A 20276-nucleotide genomic window follows, 5' to 3' on the forward strand; every position below is an offset into this window, starting at 1 on the left:
GTGATGGAGAACGCATAAGTGAAATTTGTAGGCCTTTACTTTTTATGCAGCCTACGTCATCAATGTATGTGTAGATGGTCGCGAGTCTGGTTTTGAGCGCGCCATTAATATTGTGCGCGCTACCCGGACCGAGGAACAGCGCGCCCCCGAGAAAAGCACGGAGTCGTTTTAGTTACTGTATGCTTTACCCAAATGGAACACAAATCTGCGTTATTATGATACACCTTTGCCCATGACCAACCACCGCATTCAGAACATTGAATCTTAAGCCTGCAAAGCATTGGGAATATACACCTTTTTCTCGTTTTGTAGGAAGCGTACTAGAGGGGTTCCGGTGACGGATTGTTTTTTCTGTCAGGAAATTGGTTGCATTAAAGATTCATTTTACTTTATGTCGGTGAGCATCAGTACCTGAACTTATGGAATATCTTTCCCTCAAGTATTCTGAACAGTTGGTGCATGTTTATCACTTCTATTGCACAAAGAAAATACATTTTTTTCCACTTTTGTTGAGTTCTACAACTGCATATCGGGCACCGCGGAGATGGTAAAAGTTCAGTTATGCGCACGATATATTTTCTCGACAAAACCCTCTGATCATAACTTGTTATCGATGCAAGTTTATTAATTGTGTGTGGTCAACTATGTGTTGCATCCGTCTCCTAGAATTGTATACCATTATTCCGACAAGAATAGCCTGCTTTCGTATAGTTAAATCTTCATCTCCCATCTCCACCATGTTGTGTGTTGAATTACATTTTTTTCACCTGATTTCTTTGTTATAAAAAGTCTGGTGCTTGTTTGCAGTTTATGGATTAATAATAATTATTCTGTATAGAGATTGAACAATACAGTTAGGAGAGAATACGGGCATAGAACAAAAAAGAAAAATTTGCAAATTTAGCAGGAAAAGAGGCCATCAAAATCACGGAAATCGCTTCGTCCTTTTCCTTTGGTGTACTGTTACACTGTTAAAAATGGATTTCATAAAGGCAACACGGTTATTGTTACACCTTTTGTGTTAATTCACCCTTTCCATGCTGACAAAATGTCACTGGGAAATATTGATTATTGAATAGAGAGTATTATCATGGCCTATGTTTGTTTTTTCTATTCCAGGCAGTAAGTTGGCCTTCTTGTTCCACAATGAAATGCCATCAGACGTTTTTCTTTTTTGATCAAGTTTGGAAATATGGGCAAGTTGTCGAACGTTTTTGTGGTGACGGAAGGTTGACACTTTTCTTTTTGGTAACTTTCTGAGCGCAGTCTAATGTATCGGATTTTGGACTATATTTCTGTTAAATTAATTTGGCATCAGAGAAATCCAAATGTCTACGCATGTACAGTGACGATCTCGATGTGACGACATTGTGTTTTCTAGGCCTACTGCTCATTAGAATTTATATTTACTGGCTAGTGCGTAACAAACTTTCGTGGACCAGCGCGCGCACTAGTGCCCCCGCACCTGGGGGCAACCCCACCATGGCGCCCTCATCCCTCAGTATCTCCGTGTGGTTGTGTGAGTGAATCAACAACAACAAAGACTGGGGATCAAAGCTGAGGATGATGCTCTGGAGATAACGGTTCAAATTGACGCTGCAGCATCTCTCCTGAGTGACCCAGTGAGAAGTTGAACCAGGACCCCCGCTAGTGGGAACGGCTCTCATCCTCCAGACGGAGGTTAATCACCAGGGCAACGGCACAGGTGAGAGCTCATGCATTTTCATCACATCACATGACAATTTCAAAGGCATCCAACCTATAGAAATACTCACAGCCATATATGCTGAATATGGCTATGGGACTCCACTCAATAAGCTCCACTCAAAGTGTCATGATATCATTTATTTTTGGACAAATTAAAGAATAGTTACGTGTCCTTAAGCCAATTAAGGCCTAGTTGTACATCACCTGTTATTCTCATAGCCTCCTAGGGTTTCTCTCCTTCCTCCATGACATTACTTGATCAATTGGACAGACATTGGACAGTCCCCAGCTCTGGTCCCCCAAGTCAAAGTGAATTACTCCTTAAAAAGCAATGATGAAAACCAGCAGACACTTTGGCCGTCAAGAACTGGAGTTTAGAATGATACAGATGTAGGATCTTAATTTGAGCCAGTTTGCTACAGCAGCAAAATAATCCTGCAGCAACAGGAAATTTGAATTATTATGTGGATTATAATTAAAGCTGCAATATGTAGCTTATTGGGTGACCCAACCAAATTCACATAGAAATCTGAGTTATATATCTGTCATTCTCATTGAAAGCAAGTCTAAGTAGCGGTAGATCTGTTGTATGTGCACTATTTCTATGCTTCCCATTCTCAAGTTTAGTTTTTGCTTCTTTACTTTCGGTTTTGTAATCCAGCTTCAAACAGCTGAAAATACAAAACTTTTGGTTATTGAAAATATATTTTACACTGGTTTAGATGGTACAATGATTGTCTACACAATACATTGCTTGTTTTGTCACATAAACTGAAATTAGGCAAACTTTTAGAATTTTAAAAACCAGGAAATGGCTCTGCATATTGCTCCTTTAATCGCCATTTCTGTAGTGTTTTTTCGTTAGGGCAAAACAAGTCTGACATTTCAATGTGGAAATTACAAACTTCAGAATATTTTTTCAAACTGAAATACGCTACAAGTTTGCGTTTCCTGCTAGGCAGGAACATTCTCATTAAGATCCTACATCTGTACCAGTAGGGGACAGTTCTATGCATGCAATTTTGTCCAACTAGAGTTTTGCAATGGAATTTTCCTCCCTACAGCACTGAGTGGATGCATAAAGTTATGGAGAAATGACAAAGCATTGTGCAATATGATGATACTGAACTTTCCCTTGATCCTCTGCCTGCTCTCTTTCCCCTCTGCCATTACCCCTGGAGGTGGTAGTCAATCCATAAGTATGGTTCCTCCTGACAATGCTGGGATGGCTGTTTGGGATCTTTATTTTTGTTTTGTTTGTACAAAAAACTTGGCAGACGGTTCTCTGAGTTGCACCACTAGGCCTCACTACAAGCTTTTATGGCAAGTTTTTACTCAAGCCTTGCAGTGCAGCTGTGAACATAGCAGGTCACCCCAACCCAGAGCACTTGAGCCTGTTAAGCAAGGAGAGACATAAGGCCAGGGACTGCTCAGGGTTTTTTGGGTCCAGATGCAGACAGAGCAAGGGCCGTGGCTGGGAAAAACAGCCTTAGACTAAACACCTAAAAGCAGGCAGAGAGAAGTGGAGGAAAGTCCATGTAACTCCGGTGAGTCCTGGAAATGCGATACAAGTAAAATGAAGGGGGCACAGCTGACTGGGCTGGCAGTGTGCAGCCTCTCTCCTCGCTGAATTCCCCACATTCCTCTGAGGAGGTAATTAAAATCAGGAGAGCAGGGGAGCAGAACGACAGAACGACGGACAGCGAGGCCAGTCAATGTATAACAGAGATAGATAAGGGCTCCTCGTGGAGCTGTGACATCACTTCATCATGTTTACAGCACATAAGGGTTGTAGTGGAAGAGGCGGATGTGAGCTCTGATGTAACATATGGAGCCGAGGTAGTGAGATGTTTGAAGGTTGGTGTGTCCTGAAGCTATCTGCGACCCTGGGATTTCACCCCATGTTTTTATAGGAGGAGGGAGGGCCAATGGTAGCAGGCCTTTGGTTTGGGGGTACAAAGGGTAGAAACATATAGTGTGTCTCTTGGGTGAGGAGAACGTGAGTGTGGCGAGGGGGCTAGCCGGGAAGCAGCGCGGTAACGCTCAGGCGACCACAGACGGACATACCTGGCATTCCAGTGGGTGATTATTACCCAGAATTCCAAAGGGCCATTGAAGTGCTTCAGGTGCTGCTGCTGTTGTCCCCTTTATACACCCCCCCTCTTCATCACACCACTCTACCTCCTCAGCCACTCACCTCCCTCCAATCTTAATTTTCCTCTCTTTCCTGTTGTTTATGAGGCAGGGGCAGTGTTGGCATTTGACACATGTGCAGTAGTGTATTTTTTACGAGAACGCTCAATCATCAGCACACCTGTTTCATTCCATTTCGACTTCAGGCCTTTCAGATTCAAATAACAACACATTTCATTCGGTTAATATTTTTCACTCACCTTAGGGTGTAATGTGTTTCTCTGTATTTATATTTGAACTTAGAGTTGAGTTACAGTGTGGTAACCCCCCTGGGCAAAGTGGCCATGCATGTGAGGTGGCTGGTGATAACTGCTGTGTTGACACTAGCACCTTCTGGATTGGGTTCCTCTCCTGACCTGCTCTATTTGGATCAATAATAGAACAATATTGATCAGAGAGACCAGGGAAGATTGAGGGGCTGATCTTATTTAAATAGGAACAGCAGTGCGTACCTAGGCAGTATTCTTTGATGATGAACTCCAGTACGTGTAATAATATGGTAATAACTAAACTATATGGTAATAACTAGCCTACAGCTAAATGATTTTGTGCATCCCTACTGAGCGCTATATTGGTGAGTTCTCAATAGCTGTGTGTACTTACTACGTTGTTACAGTGTAATAAGACCAATGTTATTGTGCTGATTGTTACTGTAGTTTAAGGCCCATGTGATATGTGTCTGGTCCACTTTAGGTAAAGAGAATACTAAAATACCCTTTCACTTACCAAATAAAGCACACATTTTCCAAGCACACTAATCTCTGCTGAATTATAGTCTTATAGTTGTGTCAGTGTTTTTTGAATTCCAGTGTTTCTTTGTCATATATATGGCAACCCACTCCACTAAAGGAAATACCAGAGTTTCTAATGCTGTTGTCTTCTTGGATACACTATACACCTTAATACTTTACCTTGTCAAGGGTTATGTTAAATCAGGGAAAAATGTATACTTGGCACAACTCTGTCATCCTTTTTAAGAGAATATTGCCCTCTTAACATTAAAAGTGAAGTTATGACATGGTTGAGTGAGTATTTTATGGCTCATGCAGTCTGAGAAGTTTAAAGCTTACAGAATATTCACAGTAAAACTCTTTAATGTGCTTCGTGCCAGATCTGTCAGTGCCAGGGCAGCTCAAATTTCAGACCTTTTCAACTCTCGATTTGTCTTATGTGCAAAGTTTCTCTCTGTCACACACACACACACACACAGCTCAAGTGCTTTTTAAATGGCAGTTTCCCGCTCGGCCAGGCCTCGTCCCAGAAAAGTAATTTTAGTTTATGTTCCACGCTTTCCTTGAGAAATGGATGGTACTTCAGAAATTACATGTTCTTATATACCTTCTTCATGCACACTATCTTTAAATGCATTACAAACCATTTAGTATGTTTATATCAAAGATAAACAGCTTGTTTTTTAAGGACTGATGATGTCGTACACTTCACACTATAAGATAATCTATTGCCAGTGCTACAAAATATGTTGAACATAAAGATGATGAATATGATGATGACTTGTGAATATGATGACAACTGCAGCTTATGTTATGAAATATATTCCCTATGTTAACAAATTGGTGCTTTCCCTGCAGGCTGTTGATGGGTGCCATTGCAGAGTGAGGAGTCTGAAGATCTGCAGATCTCTGAAGGCTGTTGGCTTAGACAGCGCTCACACACACATCGCCAAAATGAGTGAGTTCCTTGTGTTGATTATGATGATGTTAGAACACACATGAAACACTCACAATATTACACGTCATAAATGTACACTCAGATGAACACACACACCTACACACACTATTCCCCAACCCCAGTTCCTGTGTGAGTTGAGCTGAGCTGGTTTTCCAGACGCTGGCCGGGCCGGCGGGTGAAGGATTGATTTTCAGTGTTATGGAGATGGGGCTCTGGTTCTCTCTCCTGCCCTGCTGCTGTGTGATGTCTGTCCAAACTACACTAGGGGAATATTTCCCTTCGTGAGCTAAAACAGCCAATGCAGCGCTCAGAGATCAAACATGGGAATAGGAATATCAAAAACACTGCAGTCTGTCCTCTCACTGGCTCCATTATCCTGTCGCTAGCTGAACACTCTCAATGTGGGTTTATTATAAAAACACTTCTTTTTCTGTGTACACAACTAGAAGTGGGATTTAAGTGGCTACACACACACACACACAAACACACAATTACACTTCAATTTTATCTTATGGTAACTGTGTGTTTCCACCAACCCTTCTCCCCTATAGATGAGCGCCAGGCTCTCCACTCCATAATGAAGGACCTGGTGGCCCTCCAGATGACGAGGCGCCAGCCTGTGCCCTCTTATGACACGGGAAAACCCAAGACTCTGCCCAACCCTGCCCCTGCTCCTGCTAAGAGACAGGTAAACCATCTACCACCCCACACAGTCAACAACACACACTCCTCAGACAGGCATGTCAATATCATCCCTACCAGACATCTTGTTTCCCTTCATGACCCCATCCTGACCCTGTGACCTTCCGTGACCCCTCTTGACTGGGCTTCTTCTCTCTACTTCCTCAGGACGATGTCAGAATAAAGTTTGAGTTCAGTGGAGAGAGGAGGTGAGTTGGTTTTCTTGTTTTTGGATGTGTGTCTTTGTGTGTGTGTGTCTTTGTATGTGTGTGTGCCTGTTTTATCACGTCTTTGTCTGTGAGAAGAGCACGGTCAGCTCGGCTCAAACGCACTCCAGCTCTCCAGTCAGACTGGTATGTGAAGCGGAGAATGGAAAGGGAAAGGAGTGTGGTTTAGCTGTGTCTGCCAGCAGAAACCACAGCTATGTTAGGTGTGCTTAGAGGAAAATGCACACGCTGGAAACTGAATATGTTTGTAAAAGTGTGTGCACGCTTGTGTTGCAGATCAAAAGAGGTTATAGTTTCCTGACCGACACCCTTTTTTTCCTTCTGTCTGTTTGTCTGTCCATCTTACCCGCTGTTTGTCTGTCCATCTTACTCACTGGTTGTCTACATATTTTTTTATTTGTGTAGGATACTGATGTTTGGGAGGCCTGTGCAGTTTGAAGAAATCCAGCAGAAGGTCAAGACAGTCTTTGGCCAACAGCTAGACTTGCACTATATGAACAATGAGGTACAGCTAATCCCACATCTCTTTCTCTCCCTTTCTCACCTACAAACACTCTCTCAGACATACACCAACACAATGCATACACACACAAACACTGGCCCTCACAGCAACCCACTGGATGTAGATAACTTTTACGGACATTTTCCTGGACATTTAGTCCGAAGTACAAAGATGCATGTTTAATGGAAATTCTCCCTTAGTGTCTCTGTGTGGTGGTTGAGTCATCTCTGTGTGTTGTATGTCCAGCTGTCCATCCCTCTGCGTGGTCAGGATGACCTGGACAAGGCCATTGACCTGCTGGACCGCAGCTCCAAGATTAAGAGCATCAAGATCTTGCTGCTGACGCAGGAGCAGTGCAATGTACGACACACACACACACATAAATACACAGACATACATAAATAAACAAACACACACATTAAGCAATAACACATGTTATTAAAATCATATGTAATAGGATAGTGTGTAGTGTCTATATGTGGACCAGCACTCTGACCACACCCCTGTAATCCCTCCCCCTAGGCCTCCCCGTCCCACTCTCCCTCTCCCTCTCCCTCCTCCCACCACACGGTGAGTAAGCAGGTGAGGATCAAAGCCCAGTCCGCGGGTGATGTCAGCACGGTGTACCAGCCCTCCGAGCCCAGGGGGCGCCACCTCTCCACCAGTGAGTATGAACAGCAGATTCAACTCATTGCTGCTTCCTCTATTCTACTGCCTTTGCTTTCAACATCCTCTTTCTCCCTTCCTCTCGCTCTAACTTTTTTTTTACAATAGAAAGGGAAGGTTAGTGGTATCTCTCACTATGGAGAGACAGTAATGTTGGACATTGGTTTGGTGTTTGTCATGTCTTGCTCTCTTAGCTCATTTTTTTTGCTAGCTTTCTCTATGTCTCTCTATCCCCCCTCTCTCTCGCTCTCTCTCTCTACTCCCCCCCTCGCTCTCTTCTCCCCCCACCCCCCTCCTCTCTCTCGTTTCCACCCCCTCTCTCTCTCTCTGACTGCTGTTGTTTCTCTGGCTTCCCCTCTTAGCAGTAGGTCCTCTTCCTCTTCCTGTCCACCATCACTGGCTGCTCTACAATGGCCTGCTGGCCACAAGCCAATCAGATATGGAGACACTATTAGTGTAGCAGGCCAATGGCCTGGTTTTAGAAACACTGGCTGTTTTGGGAGAGGGGAGGGGGGTTTGAGATTAGTGCAGCGTGAGGGAATCTGTACATATCCTAAATTCTCTGCAGATCCTCCGCCTGAGGCAGAGTTACATTTTGAACAATCACGTTATTAATAATTGAGATATTTTTTTCCCTCATTTCATTCTGTGGTTGGAGAGAGAGAGATCATATCTGTTATCAGTGTTAGGGATGTACAGTGGGGAGAACAAGTATTGGATACACTGCCGATTTTGCAGGTTTTCCTACTTACAAAGCATGTAGAGGTCTGTAATTTGTATCATAGGTACACTTCAACTGTGAGAGACGGAATCTAAAACAAAAATTCAGAAAATCACATTGTATGATTTTTAAGTAATTAATTTGCATTTTATTGCATGACATAATTATTTGATACATCAGAAAAGCAGAACTTAATATTTGGTACAGAAACCTTTGTTTGCAATTACAGAGATCATACGTTTCCTGTAGGTCCAGGTTTGCACACACTGCAGCAGGGATTTTGGCCCACTCCTCCATACAGAACTTCTCCAGATCCTTCAGGTTTCGGGGCTGTCGCTGGGCAATACTGACTTTCAGCTCCCTCCAAAGATTTTCTATTGGGTTCAGGTCTGGAGACTGGCTAGGCCACTCCAGGACCTTGAGATGCTTCTTACGGAGCCACTCCTTAGTTGCCCTGGCTGTGTGTTTCGGGTCGTTGTCATGCTGGAAGACCCAGCCACGACCCATCTTCAATGCTCTTACTGAGGGAAGGAGGTTGTTGGCCAAGATCTCACGATACATGGCCCCATCCATCCTCCCCTCAATACGGTGCAGTCGTCCTGTCCCCTTTGCAGAAAAGCATCCCCAAAGAATGATGTTTCCACCTCCATGCTTCACGGTTGGGATGGTGTTCATGGGGTTGTACTCATCCTTCTTCTTCCTCCAAACACAGCGAGTGAAGTTTAGACCAGAAAGCTCTATTTTTGTCACATCAGACCACATGACCTTCTCCCATTCCTCCTCTGGATCATCCAGATGGTCATTGGCAAACTTCAGACGGGCCTGGACATGCGCTGGCTTGAGCAGGGGGACCTTGCATGCGCTGCAGGATTTTAATCCATGACGGCGTAGTGTGTTACTAATGGTTTTCTTTGAGACTGTGGTCCCAGCTCTCTTCAGGTCATTGACCAGGTCCTGCCGTGTAGTTCTGGGCTGATCCCTCACCTTCCTCATGATCATTGATGCCCCACGAGATGAGATCTTGCATGGAGCCCCAGACCGAGCGTGATTGACCGTCATCTTGAACTTCTTCCATTTTCTAATAATTGCGCCAGCAGTTGTTGCCTTCTCACAAGCTGCTTGCCTATTGTCCTGTAGCCCATCCGAGCCTTGTGCAGGTCTACAATTTTATCCCTGATGTCCTTACACAGCTCTCTGGTCTTGGCCATTGTGGAGAGGTTGGAGTCTGTTTGATTGAGTGTGTGGACAGGTGTCTTTTATACAGGTAACGAGTTCAAACAGGTGCAGTTAATACAGGTAATGAGTGGAGAACAGTAGGGCTTCTTAAAGAAAAAAACAGGTCTGTGAGAGCTGGAATTCTTACTGGTTGGTAGGTGATCAAATACTTATGTCATGCAATAAAATGCAAATTAATTACTTAAAAATCATACAATGTGATTTTCTGGATTTTTGTTTTAGATTCCGTCTCTCACCGTTGAAGTGTACCTATGATAACAATTACAGACCTCTACGTGCTTTGTAAGTAGGAAAACCTGCAAAATCGGCAGTGTATCAAATACTTGTTCTCCCCACTGTATCTTCTTTTCTCCCCCATAATCCATTGTTTAACTTTTTTTTAATATTACTTTTTTCATTTAGCAGATGCTCTTATCCAGAGCGACTACCTCAGCAATTAGGGTTAAGTGCCTTGCTCAAGGGCACATCGACAGATTATTATCCTCCTCCTCCTCTCCCCCGTCCCAGGCTCTCAGAACACAGGCCGTAGCTCCCCCCCTCCTGGCTATGTCCCTGAGCGGCAGCAGAGGATCGCCCGCCAGGGCTCCTACACAAGCATCAACAGTGAGGGAGAGTTCATCCCAGAGAGCGACCAGTGTGTGAGTCATTGCACTGTACACAAACACGTGCGCACACAAACACACGCATGCACACACACACAAACAAACACACACACACACTGTAGGGCTAATACTGTGTCTCTTCTTCCTAGGTGCTGGACCCCTGGAGCAGTGCAGAGAACTCTGTCTCAGGAAGCTGCCAGTCGCTGGACAGTAGCTCAGACAGGTGAGGGCAGGGCTCTGTCCCACATTCTACCCAGGGGTGAAAGTAAGCCAGTATGGACTGGTACAGCGTCCTGGCAAAATAAATAGTGGGGGTACTCCGTACTGGTAAAACGTGAGCCTATCATTATTAACACAAAATGCCAAGAAAACTGTAGTCTATTACACCATTATTTAACTTTACCTAATGTCTTCTGCATGAAAAATGTGCGAATTGACTTGAAACCGGATGGTATATTCCCCAAATTGCATTGTGGTTCGACAAGAACACTTGCATGCCTTGGAGATGAGTGGCCGAGACCGAGACATGCACAGACAAGGCGGAGATGAGTGGCCAAGACCGAGGCACGTGGACAACAGAGGATGCATCAATTCAGGCTATAAGTTTAAGCCAATCGCAGAATGTCATTACAATACACTTAGGTGTTTTGTAAAAGATGTCTCTTTCCATTCATCAAATTGCAGGTGCACTGTTGGGGTTTGGATGCTGGAATTATTTTGTGAGTGGACGAACGTGTACGGGTAGGCTACAGGACCGCCTCTTTGAAGTGATTGTTTGTTTGACAAACAGATTAAAACATCATGACTGGTTGTGTTTATGCCACATTAAAATGCATAGGCGGCGTGTCCATAAGGCTAGGGGAAGCTAAGCTTTCCCTAAAGTAATTTTTATCGCGTAGCCTACAGTTGGAAGCGCCCGCAATTTGTGCAGCGCGTGGCAAATACCAAATGTGAGTTGCTACTGTCAGTGAAAAGCAGAGAGACCCAGCCAGGCATATCGTAATGTTTAAAAATTAAATCGCGGAAAACAGTTTGGAAAGCAAAGGCTATAGCTGTAAAGAGAAGACAATGAAACGACTGCAATCTGTCTTTTAGTCATCCAAATTCTCAACTTAATTGAGCGAACAGTAGCCTATCTTATTGGCACCAGCGGAGAACATTGTCCATATCCCCGGTGAGTGTGCATATTCACTTTATCATTGGGTCAGTGCCACTTTTGTTTGTTTTTGGACAATTATTTCCTCCTCCAGGTTAGATGGACTATATTGTATTTGTGTTTCCCCTTTCCGTAGGCCTATTAAATGGATCAGACAACGTTGTTTTTATTGATCTGTTTGTCAGTGTCAGCAGAGTATGCTACCCTGTAATTTTTGTCGTATTAAAAAAAGATTATGCTTATGTCTCCAGTCATATAAAGTGTAGTAGAATTGCATGAAATGTGTTTATAAAAGGCCAACATTTTCCTGTGCAAAGAAATGGGGAAGAAATTAATCTGATATAGCCTAGGCCTACTCTACGCCAGTACGCACTGCATTGAAGTATTATTTTTTTTGTGAACAGTGATTGTTATATTATTAGCTTAAATTATGACTATCCAATATAATCATCACATTAGGAATAGTAGGCTATCTTACATAAGTCTGTAAATGCGAGGATTGATGAAATGCTTTATTGTAAAGGTGCATTTTTATGGTGAAAATTATTTTCCCCAAACTTGAAACCCACTCACCACCTATGTTAACAGGTATTGCATGTTAAAAGTGATATGACAAATCTTTACTAGCCTAGGCTACTAGGCCCACAGAGATAATATATGAAATTAATAAGGATTCTATTTGTAATTCTACGATTACACTTATTTAAAAAAGTGGGCGCGCGCTTGGGTGTCCGGTTCCGGTAAGAAATTACATCTACTTTTACCCATGATTCTACCTCACACGTACACACAATACTTGACTTGGGTTATAAAGACATTGTATGTATTTTGAGGAGGTGATCAGCACCTCTCACTCTCTCTTTATCTGTCTTTCCTCCCAGCCCCTCCCTGAGGAAGTCACGCATGCACCGAGCTAAGAGCTACCCTGATAACCGGCAGCTGGAGAACGTCTCAGGTGGGTGCCCAGGAAGATTCCTGATATCACTACACAAGATATAGATCCTCACTGTAACGGAAAACTGTAATTTTTTTGTTTCTGGCTTATTACCGTATTTTGAGGCGTACCTTGTAAGAGGCTATATTTGTTGCACCCGTGAGTGAGAATATTTTACAAATTTTACTCCAATGTGGTTAAAGTGCCCCATCAATTAAAAATGTATAGGGGCAGATTGGAGTGGCAGCAAATGGTTAAGCATTTTGCCATGTCCTTTTGGTCTGTTTTACCCTGTAGTCACTGCCAGTTTGGAAGCCTTTGTTAAAGCCTCTAGAAGTGCAAGTGATATGAAGCACCAAATATTCATTAATATGCTGTAATGTGTAAAAGCTTAGCAGTCAACCTGCTTGCACCAATCCCATGAAATTACAGTAAAATACTGTGAAATACAAACCCCTCCCCTCAATGAATGTAATACATTCATTTATTAATTCATTCATTCCGATTACGGTAGCATTTAGTTTTTTACAGTATAATACAGTCAATTTTATGATAGTGTACTTTATGTCATTACACATTACTTGCTTTGATACCGTATTCAGATTACATCAGGTGAACTGTAATATGAAATACAGAATTTTACTTGCCACCGAGCTGCCTGTAATCTACTGTCAAATTCACAGTAACCCCTTTACAGTGCTGGCAACAGCGCCGCTCTCCAGCCCCATAGCAACAGGCCTGAACCACAATGCAGCTCCTAGCAACAAAGCAACAATGTAGTCCCAAGCAACAGCACAGAGCAACAAGGCAGCTCTTACCAACAGAGCCTCACTTGAATGCTGTATGACTGAGCTGAGTCTGAATCCTGTTGTAATCTAACCTTCACCCTCTCTCTTGCTCTCTTTACTCATTCCTCCCTCTCAGACCGGGAGAACCATGTGTATGATAAGGTGGTGGGGAAGGGAGGGACATACCCCCGCAGGTACCATGTCTCCCTGCATCACAAGGACCATAGTGAAGGTAGGGGCACTTTGTGGTTCGTATTTGACCTTTTCCCTGACCCATTTCTTGAACCATCTCCTCCTTCTCTTGGTCTCTTTGTTCTTCTCTCATCTCTCCTTCACCCTCAACTCTCCTCTCATCCCCCCAGGTCGGAGGACGTTCCCACGGATCCGTCGCCCCCAGGGTAACCTGTTCACCCTGGTGCCCTCACGGCGCTCCCTCAATGGCAGCGAGGAGAGTCTGGGCAGCTGGCAGCTAGTGGACAAGCAGGGCAGGCTCCGCCCACAGGAGCGCCCCATCGCCCACAAGTGTGAGTCCTGACCCCACCTCTCCATCTTATATTTACATATATTACACATTTTACATATATTGTATGGTTATTAGAGATTTCATACTCATTAATCTATTCTTATATCCTATACATTTCAAATAAGGGAATTCGTTTGTATGATGAATGCAGTGTGGTGTAATGTTTTCTATATGGAGAGAGTATGATATGTATGGTGTGTGCCCCTCCCTCCACAGCCCCCAGTGCTCCAGTGACGTGGAGGCGGGGCAAGCTGTTGGGTCAGGGGGCATTTGGGAGGGTTTACCTGTGTTACGATGTGGACACGGGACGGGAGCTGGCCGCCAAGCAGGTGGTGTTTGACCCGGACAGTCCTGACACCAGTAAGGTGAGACAGCAGGGGATGCCAGAACTGTATGCTACTACACAGATTGTTTTCTGCTTTTATATCAAAGTCTACTGTTCACAGCCAGGCTACTGTAATGTATTTATGCCAACATGACTCAGACTCCCCAGCCTGAAGGAGAACTTGGTATGACTTGAGTTCCCGTGTATTGTTAAAGATTGATGCATAGAGGGTTAGCCTGGAGCACCTTTAGCCTGGAGCAATGCCAAGAATGAGGTAATGTGTTCAGCAAGCTACTTTACTCTTAAGAGGCGATTGTGGAGGAATGCAGTATGGTGCAGTGTTTAACCTGACTGAGTTTCACTATCGTAAGGGTTGGTCAACTGTCTTAAACACAACAGGCGCTATTCAACGATCTGTGGTCAGGAATCAGATAAACTCATGCTCTGAATCACTGACGTAGTCACTAAATCCTGACTGAGTGCTCATCTCTGTCTCTGAGAGCAATGAACTTTGAGGAGATTAACGGGACTTTCTTTCCTTTCTCTCTCCCCCCTCTTTAATGTATTTTCCTGTCTGCCACAGAGAAAACATGCACTGTCACTTCCTGTATCTGAGTGGAGTATTTGCAGGGGGGTGAGGAAGGGGAGAGTAGCGGAGCCAGCTTTGCCTTGGCCTCCAATCACCCCTTAAACTCCCCTCTCCTCTCTCTCTCTCTCTCTCTCTCTCTCTCTCTCTCTCTCTCTCTCTCTCTCTCTCTCTCTCTCTCTCTCTCTCTCTCTCTCTCTTTTCTCTCTCTCTCCCTCTCTGCCTCTGGCCCCCCAGCCTGCAGTGGATGTTAATCAGTTGTTGTTGTTTTTATCTATTTAGTGGGTCTTTGTGTTGCAGATACTTTGTATATATCTCCATTTCCCTCTTCCGCTCTCTCTCTCTCTCTCTCTCTCTCTCTCTCTCTCTCTCTGTGATGTGATCTCTGTGGCCATATTCTCTGAGGTAAACAGAGGAACTGCTTTTGAGGAACTGGACTGTTACCGCTAATGTCCTATCTGCAGAGAGAGAGCTAGTCTGTGTGTCTGAAATGCTTTTTCCATTTGTCAGTATTTTTTAAATCTTTGTATAGCTTTTTGTGGACAGTTGACTCATTCATATCATGTAATGTTAAGCAGTTTATTTGTTGTGGATTGGTTGCTGTAATGTATTTTTCCTTTCTTTTTTGCTCTCCTTTTGTTCACAGTGTAGAGCAGTGGTTCTGTACAACAACCCTCAACCTGTTGTTCCCTGTCTGTCTGTAGGAGGTGAGTGCTCTGGAGTGTGAGATCCAGTTGTTAAAGAACCTCCACCACGAACGCATCGTCCAGTACTACGGCTGTCTGAGGGACCACAATGAGAAGACCCTCACCATCTTCATGGAGTACATGCCAGGGGTCAGTCTGTTCTTCACACTTCTGCTCAGGGCTGGAGTGTTGGGGGTTAAAGGGTATCTGTGGTGTTCAGCCCTGGACTGTGTCCCAGTCTCTCCTGGGGATATGAGTATTAACCATGCACTTCCTTCTTGTCGCTCAGGGTTCAGTCAAAGACCAGTTGAAGGCCTACGGGGCGCTGACAGAAAACGTGACCCGGAAGTACACTCGGCAGATCCTGGAGGGCATGTCCTATCTGCACAGCAACATGATCGTTCACCGTGACATCAAAGGTAGTTATGTCAACACACTGCTCAGATGGCCATTTGTAGTAAAGATAGTGAACTAAATGGCTATAGACTTCCAGACTCAAGCACAAGGACCTAAAAGCTACATTTAAAATACAAGGAAGGTGGTTGGGTGAGTCTGTGTCACATGGTGTTACTCTGTCGTCTCCTTATCCAGGTGCCAACATCCTGCGGGATTCGGCGGGAAACGTGAAGCTGGGAGATTTTGGCGCCAGCAAGAGGCTGCAGACCATCTGCATGTCTGGCACGGGCATCCGCTCTGTCACTGGCACCCCCTACTGGATGAGCCCCGAGGTGATCAGCGGGGAGGGCTACGGCAGGAAGGCTGACGTCTGGTAAGCACCGGGACACATGGGCTTGGGGTTTGGGTTTGGGTAAGAGGTCTTATACACATGCAGGTGATTCTGATTAGTTGTGTTGATAGGGGGGGAGGTGGGGGATAGATGTCTCATCTGGGAGTATGTGAATGTATCTTCAAGTCAAGTGTCAGATGCTTTCCTTGTGTGCTCTTATAAGTAGGCTCCTTCCCTGATAGCAGAGTGGTTAGACTGCTGGAATGTGAAGGCAGGGAAAATAGCTGTTCTAAAAGGGGGAAACCATTATTCTTAAAGGGAAAAAGTGCTATATATAAAAGAGGAAAGGTGCTATATTTAAAAGAGAATGTTGAGAAGGACTGCCTCACTCCCACGCACAGGGCCCTGAAATGGGTCGGGCCCACCTGCTGCCCAGGAATTCCCCTGTGCAATCTGATTGGGTAGTGTCCCATCAGGCGAGGAATGGGATTGGCCAAGAACCAGCCAACCAGCCATCTTGTGACAGGGGTCGGAATGTTCCGACTTCATAGCTCCCCTGGGGGACCAGGCCGGGAGCGTCGGTAGGGGGTAACAGGTCCAAAGGGGAGTCTGTCCCTGGCCACCCAGCTCCCCTCACCAGCCCCCTGCTCTGTCTGACTTCAGGACTGAAACGGCCTCCCGTAGCCAGCAAAAGGATACTTTAATTGTCAACAGGGGAAAAGTTTCCACCAAAACATTCCAGTGGAGCCTGGGAAAGCAGAAGAGGAGAGGGATGGTCTGTTCCCTTCGTGCCTGTAGTGAGGAAAATATGCCCTTTGTTTTTTCAGTGTGTGCTAACACTGTTTTTGTCAATTCACACAAGTCAATAAGTTCTCCGATTGTGTATTGCATTGAATGTCCTATTCTGATGTTTGTGTGTGAGCGGGTTTCAAGTTTTATTAGTCGTATGTACAGGAAACTTATGGTATATACCATCCAACAAAATGCTTAATTGCTGGTTCCTTCTCGAAACAATGCAACAACAATAAGAACTAATAAAATATAATAATACGAACATAAAGTAAATGGCTCAGTAGAATATAATATATTTATTAGTAAGTATAACATAGGAAGGCACAATTTATATTCCAATATTTACACGTTTTGTGGAAGGGGGGGATTGGGGGGCAAGTATTTAAATTGTGTGTTTGAGCTCATATGGGTGTTCTCTTAACCGTGTGTTTGTGTCACCTTCCCCAGGAGCCTGGGCTGCACGGTGGTGGAGATGCTGACAGAGAAGCCTCCCTGGGCTGAATACGAGGCCATGGCGGCCATCTTTAAGATCGCCACCCAGCCCACCAAACCCCTGCTGCCCTCACACACCTCGGACCACACCCGTGACTTCATCCACCGCATCTTTGTGGAGGCCAAGCACCGGCCCAGTGCTGAGGAGCTTCTCAGACACCCCTTCTCCCAGATCCTCTGCTGAGGGGAAGTACTAGTACACTCTCTCTGTCTCGACCTCAGGACTCATGGTCTACAGCAGACATCTAGACTCTAGACTTGGAATTTGGAACATGGCCCTGTCCATCCTACAGCTCTCTCCCCAAACCAGACTCACCACCAGTCAGACTCGTATCTTAACCCACAACAACACATGATCCATTATTATGGATAATAGCACAGTGTCATTATTCCAAGCTGTTAATGACCATTATCAAATTCACCTCTAACTTCCCCCACTAGGGGGAGCTATATGACTGATCTGTCTGCTGTGGAGAACTGGACCCACCAACTCCACATGAACTGTATCTATTCAGCTATCACCTTGGTGGTCTGTGAGAGGATCAAACACGCGCACACACACACACACACTCCAAACAAATCTAATCTATTATATGTGGTTCAGGATGGGATTTGATCAAGCATGTCCGCCGAATGTGCCTTTTAAATATGCCAAAGTGTCCCCTCCTAAGTTTACATTCTCTAGATGGACTGGGTGAGACCCCTGAGGTAATGAACTGTTTCATATGGGACTTACAGTAAGCTTGAGCAGAGCAGTGTCTGGTCTACTTAGGCCAAGCCAGCAGACCCACAGTCACAGCACAGTGCTTCAACATGCTGACTGATGAAACCAACAGATGCACCACTCAGTGTTATTGAGAACGGATGGATTTATTTTTCACTTTCTCCTCGGATCCGTCTCTGAAATTCTTTGTATTTTTGAGAAAGTGCCTCTTTATGGTTTTGAAGACTCACGGTCCCTGATGGAAGCCCATGCTGATCTGTCCTGTCCTCACCAAACTTCAGGGAACCAGAGCCATCAGTGTTTTTGTTTTGTCATAATTATGACCTTCACAGTAGACCATTGTGATGACTGTGCCTTATACTCCAACCCTCCGCTACAGCCCCTCAGTATGACAGCCCAGTGTTTTCTGAGTGTACCAAAAATGACTGATTTCATTCATGAAGGGGTTGGTTTCCAGTTTGGTTGGAGGATATGCCTACTACACAATATGACAAATGATATTGTACTTTGTGATTGAAAGATATATTTTCTTTTAGTCCTAGACAAATACAATCCTAATGCCTTGATTTGAAAGTGAGTTGCCATTAGGTTTACCGGCTTTCTATGTGTATCTAGGAAAACGCTACGCCAAACAGTGGAACTGCCATTTAGGATTAATTTGAGTCAGATGCACTTTTATGTAAAATTAATATTGTTGGTTATTGTTCGCCTTACGAAAGTAACTTTTAAAAAAACTTTTAATGTGACATTTCTTTCACTTTTATTTATATCCCTGTGTTCATCCATTTCTGTTTTTTTTTTAGATTTCAAATATATATGTATAAATATATTTTTTATATATTGATTATAGACCATTTGAAATCTAATGATGATGCATTTAGACCTATGAGGTAAATGATGCCGTTCGAAATGATAAATTGTGAAAGCAGCTGGTTTTGCAGAAATTACAACATTGGGGTTTATTAGTGAAAAACTTTGGGTGGAAAACGACCTCTGGCAATCTTACCTGGTCTCTACTCCAAAACAAGAAACGTATCCACATCCCTAGCTACAGTATAATATATTATGTAAAAAAAGTCCATGCTTTATTATATGGCAAAACTTTTCCATTGGACCCTTTCAGTTGGACTGCCCTGTCAAACCTCTCACAGTTTCAGTACTTCTTTTAACAAGGCCACAGCCTATGAGTTAAAGGCTACTAAAGTTTCTCCATATTTCTCCTTGCTTGCATGATGTGTGGGAAATAGAGGGGAAGTATATGAAGTGTCCTTTTAAGAGTATGCACTAGAATGATGTGTCTCACCAGAATAACCTTCTCTTAGTGTCATTCTTGCTGAGCAGAGGGACTGAATGTGTGCGTTAGTTAGACTGAGCTGAGCAGGGACAGGGATGGAGGAGTTCTGATCAGGTAGATGCCAGAAACCGGGGTTCCACCCAACATGACGACTTTGTTTAGCTCAGGGTTCAAGAGACCGACCGGTGCCCAATGTCTGGGGCCCTCCACACTGAGCAAAGGGCTTTCTACAATTACCTTATTTTGGTTTTATTTTCCATTTATTGTCCTGACCTTTTCAATGTGACTGGCTCTAAAATACTTTCTTAAGTGAATGAAATGGATATCATGTGACTGCTAGATGTTAAAGAAGGCAGCTAAGAATCAGTTCAGTATTAGAAATGGTCCTGTTATATACAAAGAGCCAAAACAAATGTTTCTGTTAACAGAAAGAACCCTGGGGTAAGCAAATGAAATAGGAGTTAAAAGTTTAGATATATACATGTATGTAAATGTATAAATGAGTATGTTTAATGACAGGGGACTTGCAGTGCAAAGTCACTCCAGTGTATCAAATGTATTTACGTAGAAAAAAGAACAGTATGTTAAATGACATTGTTTTTATATATCTTTGAGTGCCTACTTTCAAAAACAAATAAATGTTCTTTGTCTCTGGTCCAATATTCTGAACTGGTTACTTGTTTGTTTGCATAATGTTTTGTGCACGTTCCAGTCATGTGCACCGCTCTGATGGAGATGTGTTTGGTATTGTATGAGATGTTTTTGGGCCAGCGGCTCTGGAAGACACTGGCTAGTCTTTCCATGCCTGTCTTCATTATCTTTGAGCAGCCAGCAGGTTGGAAAGTCAGACGGGCCCAGTCCAGTAAATAAAAGAACATTTCACTGAATAGAGCTCATTGTTGGGAGAAAGAAGCAACCCGATTGATGCTTGCTCCATCTCTTTCTCCCTCCCTTTAAGACAGAAGAGGAGGCATAGAGAGCTCTGTTAACCTATCTGTGTGGCCATGGGACAGAGAAAAGCTTGG

General features: G+C 44.0%; 1 protein-coding gene across 1 annotated transcript; it reads left to right on the forward strand.

The window, feature by feature from the left end:
• Nucleotides 1-128: 128 nt before the first annotated feature.
• On the forward strand, nt 129-19913 carry LOC123491196 (mitogen-activated protein kinase kinase kinase 3-like). Its single transcript, XM_045221102.1, has 17 exons — nt 129-1705; nt 5490-5589; nt 6141-6277; nt 6439-6479; nt 6903-7002; nt 7246-7359; nt 7522-7663; nt 10130-10260; nt 10374-10447; nt 12262-12335; nt 13239-13334; nt 13465-13626; nt 13842-13990; nt 15241-15372; nt 15512-15641; nt 15814-15991; nt 17189-19913. Exons 2-17 carry the CDS (start codon nt 5586-5588, stop codon nt 17415-17417), a joined length of 1893 nt encoding a protein of 630 aa, XP_045077037.1. The 5' UTR covers nt 129-1705; nt 5490-5585; the 3' UTR covers nt 17418-19913.
• Nucleotides 19914-20276: the final 363 nt, after the last annotated feature.

This window comes from Coregonus clupeaformis, chromosome 7, assembly GCF_020615455.1.
Source record: "Coregonus clupeaformis isolate EN_2021a chromosome 7, ASM2061545v1, whole genome shotgun sequence".
Classification (NCBI taxonomy): domain Eukaryota; kingdom Metazoa; phylum Chordata; class Actinopteri; order Salmoniformes; family Salmonidae; genus Coregonus; species Coregonus clupeaformis.